The sequence below is a fragment of the Diadema antillarum genome, unplaced genomic scaffold (assembly GCF_040938485.1).
Source record: "Diadema antillarum isolate AM-2024a unplaced genomic scaffold, OU_Dant_1.0 scf00000087, whole genome shotgun sequence".
NCBI classification, from domain to species: Eukaryota; Metazoa; Echinodermata; class Echinoidea; order Diadematoida; family Diadematidae; genus Diadema; species Diadema antillarum.
The window spans coordinates 611,071-631,089 of record NW_027270976.1 but is presented as its reverse complement, the minus strand read 5'-3'; the positions used below and the strand labels follow the sequence as shown (position 1 = coordinate 631,089).

General features: G+C 37.8%; 2 protein-coding genes across 2 annotated transcripts; one reads left to right on the top strand and one right to left on the bottom strand.

Annotated features, from left to right (window-relative positions):
- Positions 1–298: 298 nt before the first annotated feature.
- On the bottom strand, positions 299–10,617 carry LOC139718053 (dynein axonemal assembly factor 10-like). The gene is made up of 9 exons (XM_071629545.1): positions 10,332–10,617; positions 9,630–9,807; positions 8,540–8,640; positions 6,762–6,892; positions 5,750–5,851; positions 4,686–4,801; positions 2,873–3,007; positions 1,575–1,672; positions 299–789 (listed from the first exon to the last, which is right to left on the bottom strand). The coding sequence occupies exons 2-9, from the start codon at positions 9,801–9,803 to the stop codon at positions 582–584; spliced, it is 1,065 nt and encodes a 354-aa protein (XP_071485646.1). The 5' UTR covers positions 9,804–9,807; positions 10,332–10,617; the 3' UTR covers positions 299–581.
- Positions 10,618–11,107: 490 nt separating this feature from the next.
- Positions 11,108–20,019, top strand: LOC139718005 (proteasome subunit alpha type-6-like). The gene is made up of 7 exons (XM_071629492.1): positions 11,108–11,500; positions 14,124–14,218; positions 14,736–14,817; positions 16,022–16,177; positions 16,736–16,914; positions 17,632–17,726; positions 18,445–20,019. Exons 1-7 carry the CDS (start codon positions 11,425–11,427, stop codon positions 18,500–18,502), a joined length of 741 nt encoding a protein of 246 aa, XP_071485593.1. The 5' UTR covers positions 11,108–11,424; the 3' UTR covers positions 18,503–20,019.

Sequence of the window (20,019 nt, the reverse complement as noted above, 5' to 3'; positions counted from 1 at the left end):
ATGCGGTACACATATCAATTAGTCTTTTCAAATAAGCTACCATGCAAGTTGAATTTGTTTGTTTCTTTCTTATGTGTAGAATACACTCAAACATCACTTCATGTGTCATGGTGAAAATTTTATAAATTATAGCCTATCAACAATAATTTCACTCTCTATCCATATCTCTGCAAACTTGCTCAATGTATTTGTAAGTTGGACGGCAGATTGAAGGATGAAACAGGGTGTAATATATACATGGATGGTGCTACAGGGAATTTCCAAAAGGACACAAAATACTTTTGTAGCTCTATAATTTGAGGTCCACACAACACTTGACTACAAATAACAGTCTTCATTCAAATGTTACATGAGACGTAAATGAGACATCTTTCATCACTGCATTATTAGACTACATACAAAGTTTAAGATGAGATAAACAGAACGGCTTCCAGGCGGTCAACTGGAGCTGCTGTTATCAAAGGGAAACCTAGTCCAAGGACATTGACTATCCTGGTATGTCTGTCACCACTGCATACAGATAGAGGTCTCTTTCATGAAACAGTCATATTGGTATTATCCTATGATGATCCCTGGTGTCATCATAATGTACTGAGTTTGGTGACGATGAGCACTCGGACCTGCTGATCAAAGGAAGAGCAGACTGCTAGTCCTGCCTTGTCTGGACTCCAGTCAAAACTTCCTATTGGTTGAGTGGAGAGCGTGGCATTCTGCAGCAGAGAGACGGATCCAACCACACCCATGTCTACACCATTGGAGTCCTTTGTAACCCGTGTTGTTGGATACTCACTAGATGAGGGAAGAGGAAACAATTTTAGGATAAAGCTTCACACTTTTCAAGAATTGGGGTGCATGGACAAATTGCTGGAACCATGCAAAGAACTTTCTACAGTGTAAGAGTGTAGTGCCATGTGCATGGATTTCCTCATAAGCTTAGGCCTATTCAATGTGTAAAAAGCATAGACATGCTATTCACACACATGCACACAACAATGTCCCTTTCTCAGTGTGCATACACAAAAGCTGTGCATGACTATCCATGTTATTGCTACAGAGTTACTGTAAAAGTGGACATTTTCGTGGTGTTGAAATTTTCGCGCATTTCGCGCAACCAGAAGATAGCGCGAAAATAAAATCACGCGAATATTTTTGTGTGCCACATGTTCCAGTTACTGATGTCATGATTCCGCGGAATTAAAAAACACGCGAAAATCTTCTTATCTGGCCAAGCGCGAAAAATCAGTCTCGTGAAAATATCCACTTTTACAGTACATGGAATTATTCACAAATGTGAAAAACAAATGTTATTTTCAAGAAAATACATGCATGCATATCACACATATATCTCCACTTTCTGGGGATCCTGTTAGAATGTGGGGTATCAGCAGTTTTTTCCTCATTTAAGCAGTACTTGTTCCTGGCAATCACAATTTTCTCATCAATCAATGTATGGGACTATGAAATGATATGTGCCATTCAATGTTTCTTGTGCAATTACATAACTTACATTTTTAGATGAATGTCAACCTTTATGAATTTGATGTGACAATGCTGTACAAAGCTATGAAACTCACTATTTCCACAGGTTCACAGTGCCTGAACCCCCTGTGGTCATGAAGACATCCCTGTTCTGTGGAAGGTGGCGTGCATTCCAGATGGTAGACTTGTGTGCCTGAATGAACCAACAACGGAAAGAAGTAAGGTGGTCAACTATGTAGTGAGGGTCATGGAGCAATAACAATAAATTAGGCAAATAATTCACCCTTTTTCTTAAGTTTCTCTCCATTGCACTCTTTGAATCTGAGAGCACATGTCAGCTTCAAGAAAGAGCAAGAGACCCAGGGGTCTAGCACTCACCTGGGTATTGAAAATTCACCACCCACGTATTCTTGCAGACTATTACTGTATACGCCATATATTTCGCAAGTCTAAATTTTCGCGAATCGGGAATTCCCGACAATTTCACGAGTGTTTAAATTCTGAACGAAGAAGTCAATATATTCGTGTGTCTTTAATTTCGTGAATAGCACCTGACTAGCGAAATTCGTGATAATAAAAACCTCACGAAATATTTGGCGTATACAGTACCTAAGAAGATTTTAACAAACTTGGGGTGTTTTGAGGAGGGGGGGGGGGGGCATATTTGAAAAACACATTAAAAATGCGCAAACTGGCCCAAAGATTTAGTTCTAGTCTCCTGGATTTGCCACAAACAAATTTGAAAGGACACTCACTAATGTATTAACTCAGGGCATTTCTGATTATATAGAAGCCTGCCATTATCACTATTTGTACAAATACAAATAATGCCCATTTGTACAAATATATTATCCACTACCCTAGTAACAACACCTGCCAAGTTTGCTGACAAATTTGACAATATATTTTTGGGGGGTTCTGGGACTCCTAGGGTCTCTAAGTGGGGCATGGTGCCCATGTATACAAATACATGATGTTGTCTCTACAACAAACTTACTTTGGTTCACCTGGACCCTGTTTCATAAAACTTATCAGTGAGAAGTTGTCTTAGTTGTTTTAAGCTACTGAAATCCTTGCATCTGATTGGTTAAGAGCAAATTTGTCATAGAAATGTGGCAGTTGTCACTGTTCAAAAGTTTTATGAAATGGGACCCTGGTTTCATAGAGTTGGCCGAGCATACATGGTTGGAATAATAATGCTCACACTCTACCAGAAAATTCACCATTTGTTGCCCCATTATACAACACTATGGACTTTTTGTTTAAATAATTACATTGAAAGTTATATCTTAATCACTTTCTGTTATGACAGTATGACTTGACACAACTGACTTCAACCTGAGAATTGCTATCTTAAAAACAAATTTTTGCCAGCCCCAGACTGACAAATTACCTTTTCGCTGAGAGAAGCAAAGCCTGTTTTCGGATGTTGTGTCCTCACGTCAAACAAATGGTACTTTCCTTCAAGTGTGGTAGCAACCAGTTTGTTCATAATGATGTCTTTTCTGTCAAACTCCAGGCCACAAACCTGTTCCAAAATCGTAGAGTGAAAGGCATTACTGTCAACACTGAAGCATGAACATGGAAGCTTGTTGCATAATATTTCAAATGGCAAGTCTTCAGTCAGTGAGATTACTATCATAAGTACCTTGCAGTTCACATAGTGTGGATTCTCAGTCAAAAGGGTACTACAAACTGTAGTGGCTTGATATTGAGTAAGCTATACTGAAAAAGACAATGGATAGAATAAAGTCATACTAACAGACACTGAAAGTTTTAGCAAAAACAGACTTTAGATTGTTGTGGCATGTTTTAGTTTCATATTAACCCTATTCTAACTGGGGGGGGTCAAATTGACCCCCCCTCGACATTTCGTGCCACGATTCCGCAATGCGCAAAGATTTTGCTGCGTCGTTTCATGACTTTTTCATTGAAGTCTCCCGCATATTTTGAGACCAAATTTGCGACGTCCGGGTACACCGTTCTGAAGCTACGTAATGTTTTGCATATGCATGTCAACCCGAAAACGGCTCAAATTCATGATATCGTGTGCAAATCCAATGCAAATTGTGTTTTTTGGTTAAATTGATATAAATTAGATTATTTCAACTTTTAACCATTGAAATTAATCAATTCTAGTGTAGATAAGCTTGAAAAAAAGCCTGCAACAAATTTTGGCAAAAAACAATAGAAAACAAAAGGTCGAAAAAACAAGAAAATACATAAGAAATTAACAAAACAATAAAAACAAAAGAAATTGATTTTGATTGTGCTATTTTTTTACAAGAAAATTGTTTGATGTGCCTTGAGGAATTCTGACACAGAAATTTAGCAATCCTTCAGTCTGTTTAATGGAGTTATAGGTGAAAATATGATTTCATGCATGAATTTGCATAATTAATTTATTAAAAATAGAAAGCCAATATTTTTCTATTGTATGACCATGTAATCTTGTAGTTGACATCCAGCTCTACCTTTAGGCAAAATTTTGCGGCGATCACATGATTGGCTGCCGAGATCTGAAGGGGGGGGGGGTCAAATTGACCCCCCCTCCCCCCAGTAAAAACTTGGTCTCAAATAGCCCAGTTGAAATAGGGTTAAAGGGATGGTATACCATGTAGTTTTGGTTGAGCGATCCTAATAAAGTGTGGGACCCACATTTTATTATGATCGCTTTGTTTTACTTTGTTTTTAGATGTTTCAGCTATTCCAAACCCGATTTTTATCAAATAAACTTTGAATTCCTCTTAAAATGGCATGCTCTGTACTATTTCATAAGTGTTTTCTTGGTATCTCGCAAAAAAGTTAAAGCCCAATTTTCATCTCCACCAATATTGTACCATCCCTTTAACTTGCATAAATAAGTTGCAACCATATGAAACATTAAAATCCATAATTCTTTGTTTTCTAATTTAGACCCGATTTTAATGTAACTTTATGCACTCTGTTCATTCTAATTTTCTACTTTTTTACAGTAAATTTGAACATGGATTGGTATCACACATTCATGAATTTTAACTTATGAATCCTAATGAATGTTTGATCCTTAAACTCAAGGCTTGAACAGTATCAAAATCAGTGTCAAATTCTTTCATATTTATAGTAAGGCAGAGAAAAAAATAAGGCGCTCTAAAAGATTCAACTATACTCTTTTTGTGCCGACAACCTGCAAACAAACAAAGAAACAAATATAAGGACAAACTAACCCCATTCTTGATATTGGTCTCCCATCTCAGTGACATGTTGCGAAGATCAAAGAGCTTGATGTCTCCATTGTCGTAGCCAGCTGCCACACAGCGGTCTTCATCATTGTGTGCATGTCCTACAAGAAAGACAAGCTTTGAAAGTTTCATTTCATAACCTATGACCATGATACCATCTACAGACATCAGGAATATACAGCTTGATTAAAACATTCTATTGATCTAGGAAAATATGAATATCAATTCAACACTGTAAATAACATTATATTGCATTTGACTTTCATCACTTATTGATCAATTTGTCCATTCATTATTGCTTTGATCTTTATTCACAAGTCAATTTTATGGTAACTGGATATGTAACACAGACATGTGATTGCTGGATGAACAATAATTTTGATGTTGTATGTGATATTAATTCTCATAAAAATTGGCACAATCAAACTACAAGATCACTCAAATCTTTAAAGTCGGACGATTGTAACCCCTAATGGTATGTAAACTCCCGAACGAACGAAATTTGTGCATGCAATTGCGCAATGCCAGACTGCAGTGCGACATCCATAAACGTGTGGGACAGTGCTGCTACTGAGACGTGTATGTGTGTGTGTGTGTGTGTATGCATCATACACAAACATTGTGACCGCGAGCTGTGGTGATTGAAGGAGAGAGGCCAGAAGATGCATGGCTCTTTTGGCCTCTCTTCATGTGCATGTGCACTGTGAGTGTGCGTCCATTCGGAAGCTCGCGTGGCTCGGACAGCCATTTTGGGTCAGGTGGTTTTGAGACCCAGCGTTGTTCGCTGACCCATTGAGCCAACACTATTGATACAGAACGGGGGGGGGGGGGGGGGGGGGGAGGCAGCGTGTTGCGTTCGTCTCCGTGCCACACAAACCACTTGCCACGATTGTAAGGCTTTACACAAACATGACATTGTCTGGATTTTTTTTTTTTTTTTTGGTCAAAAAGGAGACACATACAATATCTAAAGTGTAAGATGGATATTGACAGCTAACAGTAACATAATCCCACACTGCAACAAATGACAATTAATTAAATGGACTGACCAAAAGCCACAGCCCAACAGTCTCTCTTGCTTTCCCCTTCAGCTGGTTCCATACATGCTACAGGCTTGTCCTTCTGTCTTGGGTCCCAGATCTTCACAGAGCCTATGGCAGAATATGGTGGTAAATAGCATTCAATATATTGACTTGAAGAGATTCTGACTTTTATATCAAAATCAAAATTTTACATGCCTGATTGGGCAAGTAAGTTTCAGCATTGCTATATTTTCACTTGCCAAACAGACAAACAGTAGAATTTTACATGCCCCAGGCAAGTAGACAAGTGCTAATGTCCAGCAATGCTCTAATTACATAAACAATAGCAAAGAAATTACAACAGCTAAGCTAAGGCCTTTTTAAGTCATCTTTGATAGGCTTTATAATGAGATCTTGCCCCACAGTATAATACTTCTCTGTTTCATCAGCACACTCCAGCATGATCACTCCATTCTTGTATACACTGGCCTCATTGTTCCCAAAACAAAAACCCTGTGGGGTTGACAGGTTTTATGTTCATGCAGGATCCTCTCTCTGGAACAAGCTTCCTTAATAAATTTGTACTACTATAAAAGTGCAAATTTTTGCGGTTCTGGAATTTTTCATGCATTTCGTTCAAACCAGAAACTAGCGTGAAAATAATAGTATGCGGTTATGTTTGTTTGCCTTATTTTCCAGTACTTAATGCCTTGAATACGCAGGATTAAAAACTCGCGAAACTCATCTTACCCGGCCAATCGTGAAAATTTACCTGTGCAAAATGAAAACACACCTTATTTCATACAGCATATGATTAGTTACTAACTAAATTTCTTCTTTCTTTCTTTCTCTCTTTTATGCTGTGTGAGAGATTTTTCATGTCCTTTGAGCACTTAGACTGAGTGGAAAAAGGCACTATATTTTATTATGACTATTACTATTATTATCATTTTATTATTATTATCATTATCATTATTATTATTATCATCATCATTATTATCATCATTATCATTAATATCTTCATCACTATTACTCATACCATCTCTGCTTCCTGTGGCAATCTCAGGTGCTCCTTCTCCCACACCTAGACCACCTACACCATCAATGCAGTTAATGATTTCTTTGTGTCCAATCACAGAGTAAACTGGTCTTTGCAGGTCCTCTAAATCCCTGTGAAGTGAAGATCACAAAAATGCATCATTTCACTATGTGTGAATGTCTAAAGAAGGGCAGGATCCATCTGCAATGTGGTTTCAATTCATTGCTCATACTGCTAACACTGCTGGTTTTAAGTCAGTCATGTAGAACAGACATGTGCAACTGGTCAAGTAAAACCTGTATATGAGAACTGGTATCACATCTGTTTAGCCTCCTCTGTAGCCCATTTCAGATCATAAAAAAACATTCAGCCATGGATTTCAATAATTGCTCAGCTACATGGGAGTTTCATGCATAACTGGTAATAAGAATTTGCAATGGAGATGAGATCTCAGATAACTGGAGTTAACATTGGTTCATTTGCTGAGATGGTGGATAGTTATATACACTGGAAATGAATAAACATCATAATAAACATTTGTTTATTTGTGTGTTGTTGTTGTTTTTTTCATGGGGGATTATTTAGATGAATGAACTCTTTAACCAGTAAATGCTGCCACAAAATTTGGGCTTAGCCATTCTGCAGTATGTGAGCAAAAGGAAGGATTGCTGAGTTTGGCTAAGTGTTAAAAAAGGGTGACCCTTGAAGAATAGCTAGTTTGTTGTCCTGGGTTCGTTTTGATGGGTTGGGTTGGGGGTAGAACGTAATGATACGAATGAGGCTGGGATGAATAAAACAAAATGGCCATTGAAAGTCCATCAAATCTCAGATAAAGTGAACTTACAAAGTGTTCTATACACTTCACACTGGCAATTTGTAGCACTAGCCCACTGTTTGAAACTTTGCATCCTATAGACTCTTAGAGTTAATTTTACAACATGTGGCATCTTTGTGGTGGCAGAGTCTGTGAGCAACAACATCATAAAGTAGCTTGACATGAATACTTGATGTTGAAAACCATTGGGCATAGCAAACCTTCTAAGAGTAATATATATTCATTCTTGAGTAATATCCATGACGAGGCCGTGATCCTTGTCAAGCATGCACTTATGATAATGGTCTCCTGCATTACTATTAGTCCTAGATTTGTTCAATTTGTCTCTTTGCACAGCTGATATGTGAAATCTTATTTTCTTATAATGAGTAGACACTTGAATGTAATCCTCTTTGTACCATCAAGAAAAACAGTTTTATCTATGTGAATGTCAACCATCAACAAATGCCCATGTACAATGTAATTCACTGTTCAAATATTACTCAGAAACTTTGTTCAATTAGCTTCCTGTTATATTCCTGTATGAAAAAGGAATGCAGAAATAAAATGAAATGAAATGAAAATCAAATCATACATTCATTCCAGAGAAACAAAAAGTGCATATATCAGAAGAACATTATACACATATTTGTAATCATAAAGGGAAAGTATTCTCTCCTCTACATTTTGGTCATACAGTATTCCCAGCATATTGTGGTTTGAGGTCTGCATGGTGTGATGAACTCTTTTCCTGACAGTCATTTGGTGTATTAATTAGGAGGGATGAGAGCTGGTCAGATCTTACCATGAACAAGAGAGGGACTGCTAGTCAATATTGCTGGCCTAAAAAAAATAATATATCCAGACAATTTGGAAACTCCTTGCTATAATCTATTTCATGGCTGTGATGTTGAATACCAAATTGGACTTTGTACCAATGATATTTAGGTCATCTTTGTCTTACCATATTCTCATATTGCCTTTGAAATCCCCTGTAGCAAAATGACGTTGCTTCAGGCTGGCAGCACCAAAGGTTCCACATTTTATTGATTCAGGCTTCTCAACCTGGAGATTAGTAAAAAAAAAAAAAAATCAAGACATGTGTCAACAAATAGTAAATTTCCTTTCTATTTTCATCCCACATTGGTAAACTGTCATCTGTAGATAGTTAATGACATAATACCTTACACTCAGTACCTTATCTTTATTTTTACTGTAATTCCATACTATGTGCAAATCTACACAAAAGTCCAGAAGACAGAATAAAAATAGTAACGTGTAGTATCATTTCACTCAGACATAAAATGAATATGAAATTTATGGAAATGTAAATGCAATAAAATACTGGTACAGGTATTATTGGAAAAGGAAATGTTATCCTACTCAACCATTGGTTTGTGCACAAAAATATCATCAAAATACACACATGTGTATGGCTGATGATTTCACAACTGCAAAACGTTACAATTTGGTCAGTCCATGCGATGTCATAGTACATTCATTACATTACTGCAGGGCGGTACATAATCATGGATCGGTCTTTTATCCGATAAGTGTATCTCTCTTTACTCTAAACGTTACACACTCTTTTTTTTTTTTGCTTATCTGTTTACATCAGTCAGTTTAAAGGGATGGTACAGTATCGGTGGAGATAAAAATTGGCCTTTAACTTTTTTTTTTTTTTGCGAGATACCAAGAAAACACTTTATGAAATAGTACAGAGCATACCATTTTAAGAGGAATTTAAAGTTTATTTGATAAAAATCGGGTTTGGAATAGCTGAAACATCCAAAAACAAAGTAAAACAAAACGATCATAATAAAATGTGGGTCCCACACTTTATTAGGAAATAATGATCCCTTTAACTGCATGCATGTGATGTAGATTGTATGCCTACCATAGACAAAAGCCAAGTAATTTTAACTGGATTAAATGTGATGTCATGTATTAAAAGCATTTGTATCATCCAAAATCAATACTTAATATATCTATTTCTGATTTTTATCCTCAAATCAAAAAAATAAACAAACAAAAAGAAAAGGGGAATTCTTTACCTCTTTGGTTAATTTCACATCTCCCTGATCCAGTTCATAGATTTGAAGTGCACCAGTCTGTCTGGGGTAGCATCCCAGGACAACAAAACGAGCACTCCTTGGAATCCACTTCACATCAAACAGTGTGATGTTCAGAGATTTACTTGCATGGAGGATGATTTGTGGCTTATCCATTCTGCTGAGAATCCGAGTTCTTCTTACATTACAAAAATACAAAAGCTAAATATAGATGACACACCTTTGTTGTCGTGTTTGTTGCGTTGGTTGTTTATAGCTTTAAACTTCAAGCCAAAAATTAAAAAGGTCTTACTCAAAGCTACTCTTGCTTGTTTGGAATCTAGCTACAGCCCCAACGTACATTAGGGCCATAGGGCCCACCACTTTCAAAATGAAATCAGACTCGAGAATATCTACGTCACTTACCAGTTAGATCACTAACCGTACGTAGTTTAACTACCGCTAGAGTTAGTTGTTATGATTGCTATTTGACAAAAAAAAAAGTTGCCAATGTTATTCAATGTACGCATTTGATTTGATTTTGAGCGTCTAAGTAACGTTAACGTTAGAGTAATTTTAGAGGTTTTATGTAAATTTAATTCTTTAAAACTATATGAGTAGCTCTTTCTCCACAGATTCAAGTTAACACATGTCTATCAGACAATCCACCCAGCATCGTGCATCCAAACTAATGATAAAATATACACAGCTCAGTCTAGTCGCTCCCTGTGGTTACGTCACACGGCGTCTCTGGTCGGTCGGACTACGGGTCTACGCGCATCCATGCACAAGCGGTACCCCAGGCTGGAGCAGCCGGCTAGTAGCTGGCCGTATGGTGGCAGCGGGCACCTGCTGTACGGGTATGTAGAGCCGTATCTGCAAGGACTGCAAGATATAGTTCCAGCGCCAGGTGGCCCACAGTGCATAAAATGCCAGGGGAAATAGCAGGATGCTCGATCTCGAGATGAGCTGACTCGATGCCGGAGGAAGAATCTATATACAAAGTCTTGGTGGTGTGATGGTGGTGATTGTCGTCGTCGTCTTTGTACGGTGTGAACCTGGTTACCGGACGGTCGCTCTATCTACTAGCGCATAGCTCGTATATTTAGTACAGTTCGAAACGGCCGGTGTTCATTTTTCGCTGATATCCATTTACTCGATTACCTACCGCATATGGCATTGCACTATTTCTACAGCAGATGCAGCTTACAGAAAGGGTGATGAAAATTCTAGTACTATTACATATCATGAGATATTTTAAAATGTAATTCATTTTAGAATGTATATTGAAACTATTTATAAAGTTTAATTATATTTGATTAATTTTTTTTATCTAAAATCATTTTTTATAAATAATAAATAAGTAATAAAAGAAAAAGTCATTAAGGCATCAAATTCACCACTGAAAGGACCCACTTGTGATCTGTCGATGACTTGCACGCTTCAAGTACACCAAGGAGCCTCTCTACGGCGTACAAGTCAATTCTACACTATAACCATACTATACAGTTCTCTTTGCAAATGTTGTCGCTGCGCGCTGCGCCGTGGATATAAGCCTAGCTAGACCTCACAACATTGAGCCATCATCACATCAAGAAAGACAAACACCAATCTGAATCTGAAGTCAGGAGCTTGTGGCTGTGCTTCATCTCAGAAAATTCTTCGTCAAGAAATTTGTAACAACAGAACTCCTTGGGCAAGGCTTAGCCCTAGCAGCTAGCAGTTGTGTTGTGGCCATTCACCAAAACGAAGCTGATGACAAAGAGCTGAGCTGAGCTGACCATCAACAAAAAACATCATGTCTCGAGGTTCAAGTGCAGGGTTTGACCACTTCATTACTGTCTTTTCCCCTGAAGGAAGGCTGTATCAAGTCGGTAAGTTTATTGGACCAACACCGTTGTATGCACTGACATTGTGTAGATGCCTAAATTAAATTTAAATCTGTCCATTCATAATCAGTCCGGGAAACCCGCTCATGAGGACCGCCCCCGCGTACGAGGATGGTCCCTCCTCATGAGGACCCCGGGGAACGCCTCATGAGGTCCCCCATTCACTTCTTATTCATCTCACATCTGACGTACAAATTGTCGCAACTTTGCACGGTGATTTTTTGTTACACACACATGTCCACTATCTATGATGAAAAGAAGAAAAAATCCTGTCTGTTTTTTTTTTCAAAAATCGAGGTTTAATCAACCGATGCAGAGCGCCCATCAAAACACGGGCGCCAGCGCGTTCGCACAATGCAAGACTGCCGCACCTAGCGGCCTGATCCGACTAAATATTTTCGATGCTTTTTTCTGCGGCTCTCACCTCTCCGCGCAGGAATCAGCCTCGTGAAGCTGAAGTCTGACATCTTTTTACACAAATTCGTAACGAGAAAAATTAAATCAGTACTAACCTGATCTTGTCCATATATTCCAAATTACTATTCCACACTGATAGAGTAGGTGGGTAGATGACATACTCCAGTTTGTTAGCAAAATAATCACTTTGTAGGTATGACGAGTTCACTTTCTTCGTCAATTCCGCCCACGATTCCGCCGCCCGCTTACCGTTTGGGCGCTTTCTCTGGAATCATCCCGCGTCGCATCACATCACGCATCCAGCACATACCAGTCTGGTATGTGCTGGATGCGTGATGTGATGCGACGTACGTCGCGTCGCGGGATGATCCAGAAAAAGCGCCCAAACGGCGGAATCGTGGGCGGAATTGACGAAGAAAATGAACTCGTCATACCTACAAAGTGATTATTTTGCTATTAAACTGGAGTATGTCATCTACCCACCTACTCTATCAGTGTGGAATAGTAATTTGGAATATATGGACAAGATCAGGTTAGTACTGATTTAATTTTTCTCGTTACGAATTTGTGTAAAAAGATGTCAGACTTCAGCTTCACGAGGCTGATTCGTGCGCGGAGAGGTGAGAGCCGCAGAAAAAAGCATCGAAAATATTTAGTCGGATCAGGCCGCTAGGTGCGGCAGTCTTGCATTGTGCGAACGCGCTGGCGCCTGTGTGCCGTCTGGATCTGCTGGACCAACAACAACTGTAATAGAATCTCAACAGTAACACGTTACTCAGTCTCAGTAGAAAATAATCCTTGAATATTAAAAACTAGTGTAAAATTTAAATTTAACATCTTTATCGCAATCCCTAATCAGAAAATAGCTAAAGTTACAAAAGGAATAAAGCAAACTGTCCATAATTTGACCATAATGCCGTCCAAAATTTGACTACCAGTGACAGTGTACCAGCGCAGCTAATGTATGGTGCCGTTACAGATGTCTGTATTAAATTAAAGTCATTTTGACATTATAAAATTCATACTTTTCATGAATTGACACTTGGGAGCGCTTCTGTTTCGCACCTGTTTGCACAAACTCACTTAAAATATCTAACAGCCTAGCCTCGTACAGTCGTATAGTCTATGTGCATATGAATGAAACTTTAAATAATCTAAGTCCAGTAGAAAAGGAATATTTCATCGTTTTGACACCTTTACACTTAATGGAATATGTCGATCGCAGCTAGTTTGCTTTGCACAGGAGCAGACAACGCAGCACAGTGTACAAAACATGTTCATTGCAGCAAGCGCCGCGATTGACATGACGTACACTCAGTAAGGTCTATCTGACAGCGATCAGAGCAAGTTCTTCTACCTTCAAAAGATAATACTTTTTTCCCTCTTTCTCTCAGCTTGTACCGAGTTGCTGCAGGGATTGATAGGTTGTTTGTGTTGTGTGTGTGTGTGTGTGTGCACCAGTGCGTATGTGTGAGGGTGTGTGTGTGTGCATGAAAGAAGATCATGAAGAGTGTGGTTATAAGTCAAGGGTGAAAGAACATAAAGCTTTTAAACAAGGCTAGGAAAAGGAGATAAATAAAATGAGGATTGAAATAGAATATATTAAAAAAGAAAACCGAAAAATATGAATCAAGGTTTACAAAATAGAGAGTTCACTAAAAGATGATGGAAGGAAAGAAAGAAGAGACATTGCATTAACTTTATAAAGGAAAGCAAGGGAGAGATGGATATGCTTAAAGACAAGAGGAAAGCAAGGAGACAAATATAGATTGAAAACAGAAAAGCAATCTAGGTAGAATAATAGAATGAGAGATGAATCAAAACTGGATGAAAGAAAAGATTAGGAAGGAAAGAAAGAATTTTACAGGTTAAAGAGAAATATAGAAAAGGATTCATGAGAGTGATAAATAAGAAAAAAAAAGCTTTGGAGAGGACAGAAAGGAAAGACCTGTGTAGTTGGAGGGAAAAAACAATCCATGAAGGAAACAAAGAACAATTAGGCAGAATGTATAGGATGAATTAGGATGAATGAATAGGAAATTGAGAAAGTTAGACAAAAGGAAAACCACAAAGAAGTGATTGATAGGAAGAAAAGGAAAATTTAGGTATGGATTCTACATGAAAATGAAAGAAGAAAAGAAAGAAAAAGATATTAACGCCTTAAAATTGTGTATTACATTTCTTTTTTCAGAATATGCTTTCAAAGCTATCAACCAGGGTGGTATGACAACTGTTGCCGTCAAAGGACCTGACTGTGTTGTTGCTGTCACACAGAAGAAAGTTCCAGTGAGTAATTCTCTTTTGGGTTGTGAACATAGAGAAGGTATGATGGAAGAGGCATGCGTGATGGATGTATATATTTGATTGCCTACATTATCTTCTTGTGGCTCAGGGGAGGAATGATGTCATTATGATATGGCTTTGTTTTCTCTCACTTGTATTTCTATGCAAGGCTTTGATATTTGTAGATCCAATTTCCTAAAGATTTGAGCACATTTTTTATATCGAAGCAAACTGTTATGATTGTTTGGTAAAAGCCAAAGAAACCTGGTGAAGATGTGTGAAGGTATGTAAGGCTACAACAGTTGACAATGTGATGTCAAATCTGAGAATACGTATGGTATGTAAGCTGAAAGAGGTGTATACACACAAATGACTGACAATGTATTGGAATTAGGCAAGCAATATTGCAAAAAGTTTGTGTGAGAATAGATCCATATATTGTGGATGACATTTATAAACATACTGGTACAGTATTCATATTTTCTTCTTGATTTCACTTGCATGGATACATTATTCACAGGATAAACTGCTAGACCCGGCCACCATCACTCACATGTACAAGATCACCGAGCACATAGGATGTGCCATGACAGGAATGACAGGTAAACATCAGTAAAGAGTGCCCAAATTATCCTTCATCATGGTCAAGATGTTCACCCTGCATGTCGTTGATTTCAAGTTTGTGATATCTGACTCCTAAGTGACTCCTAAACTTTCATTGAAAATATCTACTGAGGTAAGATTTTGTAGTGAAAAAAAAAAATAATGATACCGATAATAGAGGGTATTTTTACTCTGTGTAGTCAAAATTAATTGATGTCAACTTGGGTGGTTCATGGACCGTCTAGTATAATGTTAAATTCTGCATTGTAGCTCAATTTTTTTCCCACTTATGTAATGGTGTAATCCAACTGATTATTAGTTTAACCCTAAAAGGGCCGGGGGGGGGGGGGGGGGATTTTCCGGGCCCCCTCAACATTTCGCGCTATATTTCTGTAACTTGAGAAGGCCTCGTCGCATGGCTTCTTGACTTTCTTTGTTCAAGTCTCGCGCAACTTTTGAGACCAAATTTGCAACGTCTGCGCGTACTTTTCACGTCCATTTTTGTACAGCGTGTCACCATAAAATGGGCACAATTTTGTGATTTTGTGTACATTTCCCATGGAAAACAGTGTTCTGTCATAAAAGTCATAAAAACCTGATTATTCTTGCAATTAATCATTTTCATTGATTAATTTTAGGCTAATTAAGGTAGAAAAGTGGTCAGTAACAATTTCCAATAAAAAACAGAAAAAACAAAAGTCGAAAAACCAAGAAATACATAAGAAATTCCGAAAACAATAAAATACATTAAAAATTTAATGACGTTTGGAAGTTTTTATGTGGTACAATTGTTGAATATGCTAAAACAGACACACAAACCAAAAAGTAGACTCAATGCTTTTAATTAGGCTGAAATATGATCTTGGGCTTAATTTGCATAATTAATCAATTAAACTTAAAAATTGATTGTTTTAAAAAATCTTATGACACAATCTTGTAGATTACGACGTGGGTGTCATGCATGCCAAATATCGTGATCGCGCTCTGATGGCCGAGATCTCGGAAGGGGGGGGGGGGGGGAGCGGAATTAGCATAGTCAAAAAGAGCCCGGCCTGATTAGGGTCAAGGATCGCAAGTAAAAACAAGTATGCACATTTCTTGTAGTTTTATAAAAACAAGTATGCACATTTCTTGTAGTTTTATGAAGTGATTTGCTCTTCCATGTTTCTGTTTGCTGATACTATCCACACACTGTCCCTCTAGCCGACAGCAGGTCACAAGTGTTTCGAGCCCGAGTAGAGGCAGCCAATTGGAAGTATAAGTACGGCTATGAGATTCCTGTTGACATGCTGTGTAAACGTATGGCTGACATCTCTCAAGTCTACACACAGAGTGCACAGATGAGGCCTCTGGGATGCAGTAAGTCTTGTCCTCTGTCTCCAGTCTTGTCTTATATCATGTTAACCCTCTCTTCAACTCTGTGACGTATCTTATACTTAGTAGTATCGACAGTACTGTTACTCTATCAACTATCAACTGTTACTGTCTGTTACTGTATTTTGAAGTGTAGTGCACAACTTAAAATTGTTAAAATGAATTGCCATTATGACAAAAGATAAGAGAGTGCACTAATTTGAACAAATTGCTAATGTGGAGTGACATTTGAAGTTAATACAGATGGGAAATTATAAAAGGATGATGTTGACCTCATTTATTTGGTAAATACTTCTTCCCCTTAATGAACAATCCATGTAAAATGTAGATTTCACTGTAGGAGTGGAAGCATTGATGTACTGGTACCATTAGTGATTTTGGAACATCCCAGCAAGTACCATAATTCATTCTGTTCACAGTTATTCAAGGGACTAGAAGGAGGTTACATTCAAGCTTCTCTTGGAGTGGCCATGACTCAATTCTGATTGCACTTGAATGAAATTGAATTATGGCCACTTGAGATTATATATGATTTTATACCAGGCATGATACTGATTGGATGGGATGAGGAGTTTGGACCACAGCTTTACAAGACAGATCCAGCAGGCTACTTTTGTGGCTACAAGGCTACCAGTGTTGGGGTCAAACAGACAGAAGCCAACAGCTTCCTGGAAAAGAAGTTGAAGAAGAAGCAGGATTTCACGTATGACCAAGCAGTTGAGGTGAGAGACAACTTACACCTGGGAAAAGTGACATGCAACAAAGAATGCATTCAATTTTGTGTTTGTTTTTGTTTGTGATTGGCTTGACAGACCTTATGGTTGACTTATTCAACAAAACAGAACATGAGTTTGAGTAGACCCTCATAATTTTCTGCCAAATATGGTCCTCCAGTGGTAGGCAAGTCTATGAGATTCCTGCACAGTCTTACCATTAAAGAAAGAATGATAATAATTGAAATAAATATATATACAGCGCACTCTCGTTACAACGAACATGGATATAATGAAATTCCTGTGACAACAAAGTAAATATTCAGGCCGCAACATTATCAGCTATATGTATTTTTATTGTTTATCTGTTCAATTATAACAAAATTTCGTTATAATGAAAGAAAACTGCCGGTCCTGAGGACTTCATTATAACAGGAGTTCACTGTAGTGTATTAGGTTGACATGAAATGATATACTTGTAACTTACCAGTAGTCACATTTACATTATGTATAACGTTGCTGTAATTTATTTTTTTTTTGCTCCAGAGCTGTGTGATCAAGTGATGCTTTTGTGCATGATTGTCTGTATTGCAATGCATTTTGTGGATGAATTTCATTTCCAAGAAATGAAAGAAATAGTGTGATACTAGTATGGCAATGCAGTGTATGACTTTGGTTATATGAGTGACCATCTGCCATTTTTCTTTTTGTGTGTTCCTTCTATAGACTGCTATCAAATGCCTTTCTTCAATTCTCTCAGCGGACTTCAAACCAACAGAGATTGAGGTAGCAGTTGTCACAAGGGACAATCCATGCTTTAGGTAAGTTTCCTTGTCTACCTTTTTTTGTAATCTTTCCTGTCTCGAGACGTAGACATCACTTTTATTTCGTCATCGACGGTGGCGACATCAAGAATTTGGTGTACTCTTTCTCTAACTTTCCTCAGCTTCGAGCTATGACCACCACAGGGACATAACCTAAAAATACTGGTGAAGTTTTGACTATGAGTGAAGTCCGGCAAGGTCAAATGTCAGAAGGTCAATAAACTTGTCCTTATAAGCTCTGTACTCACAGTATTGTGGTGTACTGTCAATATCTTTCAACAGATTTGAGCTATGACCACCAAACTCACACCACACGTATATAACCTAAAATGGCCAGTCAAGTACGAATATTGGTGAAGACCAAGAAAGTCTTAAGGTCTATAAACTTGCCATGATAAGCATGGTACAATAGGTCACCTAGTATTGTGGTGTGCTCTCAATAAATTTCCACAGCTTTGAGCTATGATCACCAAGTTCATACCACAGGTACATCACCTAAAGATGTTCATCAAGTTTGAATATGATGCATGATGCATTTTTATTCTAAAGATGGGTTCTTGGGGAAGTACTACACTCTTGCTTATACAGGCCTGTACTCTTGTCTTCTTTCTAACCAAGTAGTGAGTTGTAGTTCTCAGATTATGCAACATACTATAGCAAACTTTATCTGAATGTAACTCGTATCATTCACCATTTTTCACTGTACATCCTACAGGACACTAACGGAGGAAGATATTGACGCCCACCTGGTAGCTATAGCTGAGAAGGACTAGTGGATGTCGACAGGGATTATTTTTCCAAAGTAGATCAAGTTTCAAAAGCAGTTGCTTTGGTTGTGAGACCATTTTATATTGGTTTGAAGATGTCATTGGACTGGAAAAAACAAACGCAAATACTAGCACAAGTCTCTTTGAGGGATTCTTGAATGGTCATACCTCATACCATTGATTTGACAAAAGACATAAGATGTGGCAAGTGGCTTGAGGAAGAAAGATCTCTCTTTTTTTTCCAATACAGATGCAAACTACCCATGTAGTCCGGTAATTTCTCAGTTTTATATTAGATATATTATTTTGAATTAGATATGCTTAAGCTTGCACAATACAGATCCCCTGCATTGTGGTGAAATGTGATTTTTTTTTTGACTTGCTGATATTGAACACTGTCTCTTTGTGCCCAGTTATATATAAAGAAAAAAAACAAATGATGATGTTTGTTCTGCCACTGCCACTTCTTGTGTGTTTGTTGTAATGGCCAAATCATGTGAAAAACTGGTAGTTGTGTGACATTGGTATTTGGTACAAACTGTAAAGACCCAGGGATTGGCAGAAAAGTTTCTAAATCTGGCATGCATCCACAAGAGATAGTCATTCCAACCCTAGTTACACTCTACAGTGAATTGTAAAAGAAGTGACGAGGGATCGGAACTAAAAACAGTGAGTTCCAAGACTTCTTGTGGTAGATGTATCACCGAAATGCAGAGAGATTGATTGTTAGTATCCATGCTTTATGTTAAGATATGTGGCAAGTTCTTTTGATATAGCCTTGTAAACTATGTACAGTGTGTTAACCTTCTGACTGTCTCAGGAGGTACATAGGCCTAGCCTAATTCTCTTTAAATTTCCTCTGATAACATGTATTATGACAGTAGGGATAATGAAACAATGACCATACCTAAGAACAGAACATTTGAACTCTCTTTTCTATGAACTAGTCTGAGTAACAATTTTCTGTTTAATTCTCCATAATATGAATACTGAAATAGATTAGATTGCAGAGATGCATGACCTGATACAGGAACTAATTTGCTTCAGAAATATGCCATTAGTTCATATAGAACGGAGTGTATGGATGAATGATTATTCAAGAACTGTTGATGAGCCCCAATGAAGAGCCAGCCACTAAGAATCTCTTTAGTAAGTTTACAGAGATTGAGGGGTGCATTCTCCATTCCACGTTATTTTCTGCTTAACAAGATAAATGCATCTGACAAAATCAGTGAAACTTAAATCATTAAACTTTGAGAGTTCATGCTGTGTTCATGACTTCAATGATAAATCATCAAACCAAAGGATTTACCTGGAACTTGACTGACTTCAATGAAGAGTGTAAAGTTTTGCATATCCTGCTTTTACTGCATGTCAAAATGTTGTTTCTGGTTAGAATTGTATGGGACATGATGTGTGTCTAATTTGAATGGAGATGAGTACCTTTTTTTTTTTCAGTGTCCCATTGAGATTTGATACACTCAGTGTAATAAATGTTGATGTTGGCATACATCATGGTAAAG

What these genes read in the sequence shown, in the direction of transcription:
- LOC139718053 (XM_071629545.1), bottom strand. Translation starts at nt 9,803, where the DNA reads ATGGATAAGCCACAAATCATCCTCCATGCAAGTAAATCTCTGAACATC. An exon ending in CTGTTGGGCTGTGGCTTTTG is followed by an intron (nt 4,802 to 5,749) that starts GTCAGTCCATTT and finishes TCTTTCTTGTAG; the next exon opens with GACATGCACACAATGATGAA. An exon ending in TTGCTTCTCTCAGCGAAAAG is followed by an intron (nt 1,673 to 2,872) that starts GTAATTTGTCAG and finishes TGGTTCATTCAG; the next exon opens with GCACACAAGTCTACCATCTG.
- LOC139718005 (XM_071629492.1), top strand. Translation starts at nt 11,425, where the DNA reads ATGTCTCGAGGTTCAAGTGCAGGGTTTGACCACTTCATTACTGTCTTT. An exon ending in TCACACAGAAGAAAGTTCCA is followed by an intron (nt 14,219 to 14,735) that starts GTGAGTAATTCT and finishes CATTATTCACAG; the next exon opens with GATAAACTGCTAGACCCGGC. An exon ending in GATGAGGCCTCTGGGATGCA is followed by an intron (nt 16,178 to 16,735) that starts GTAAGTCTTGTC and finishes ATTTTATACCAG; the next exon opens with GCATGATACTGATTGGATGG.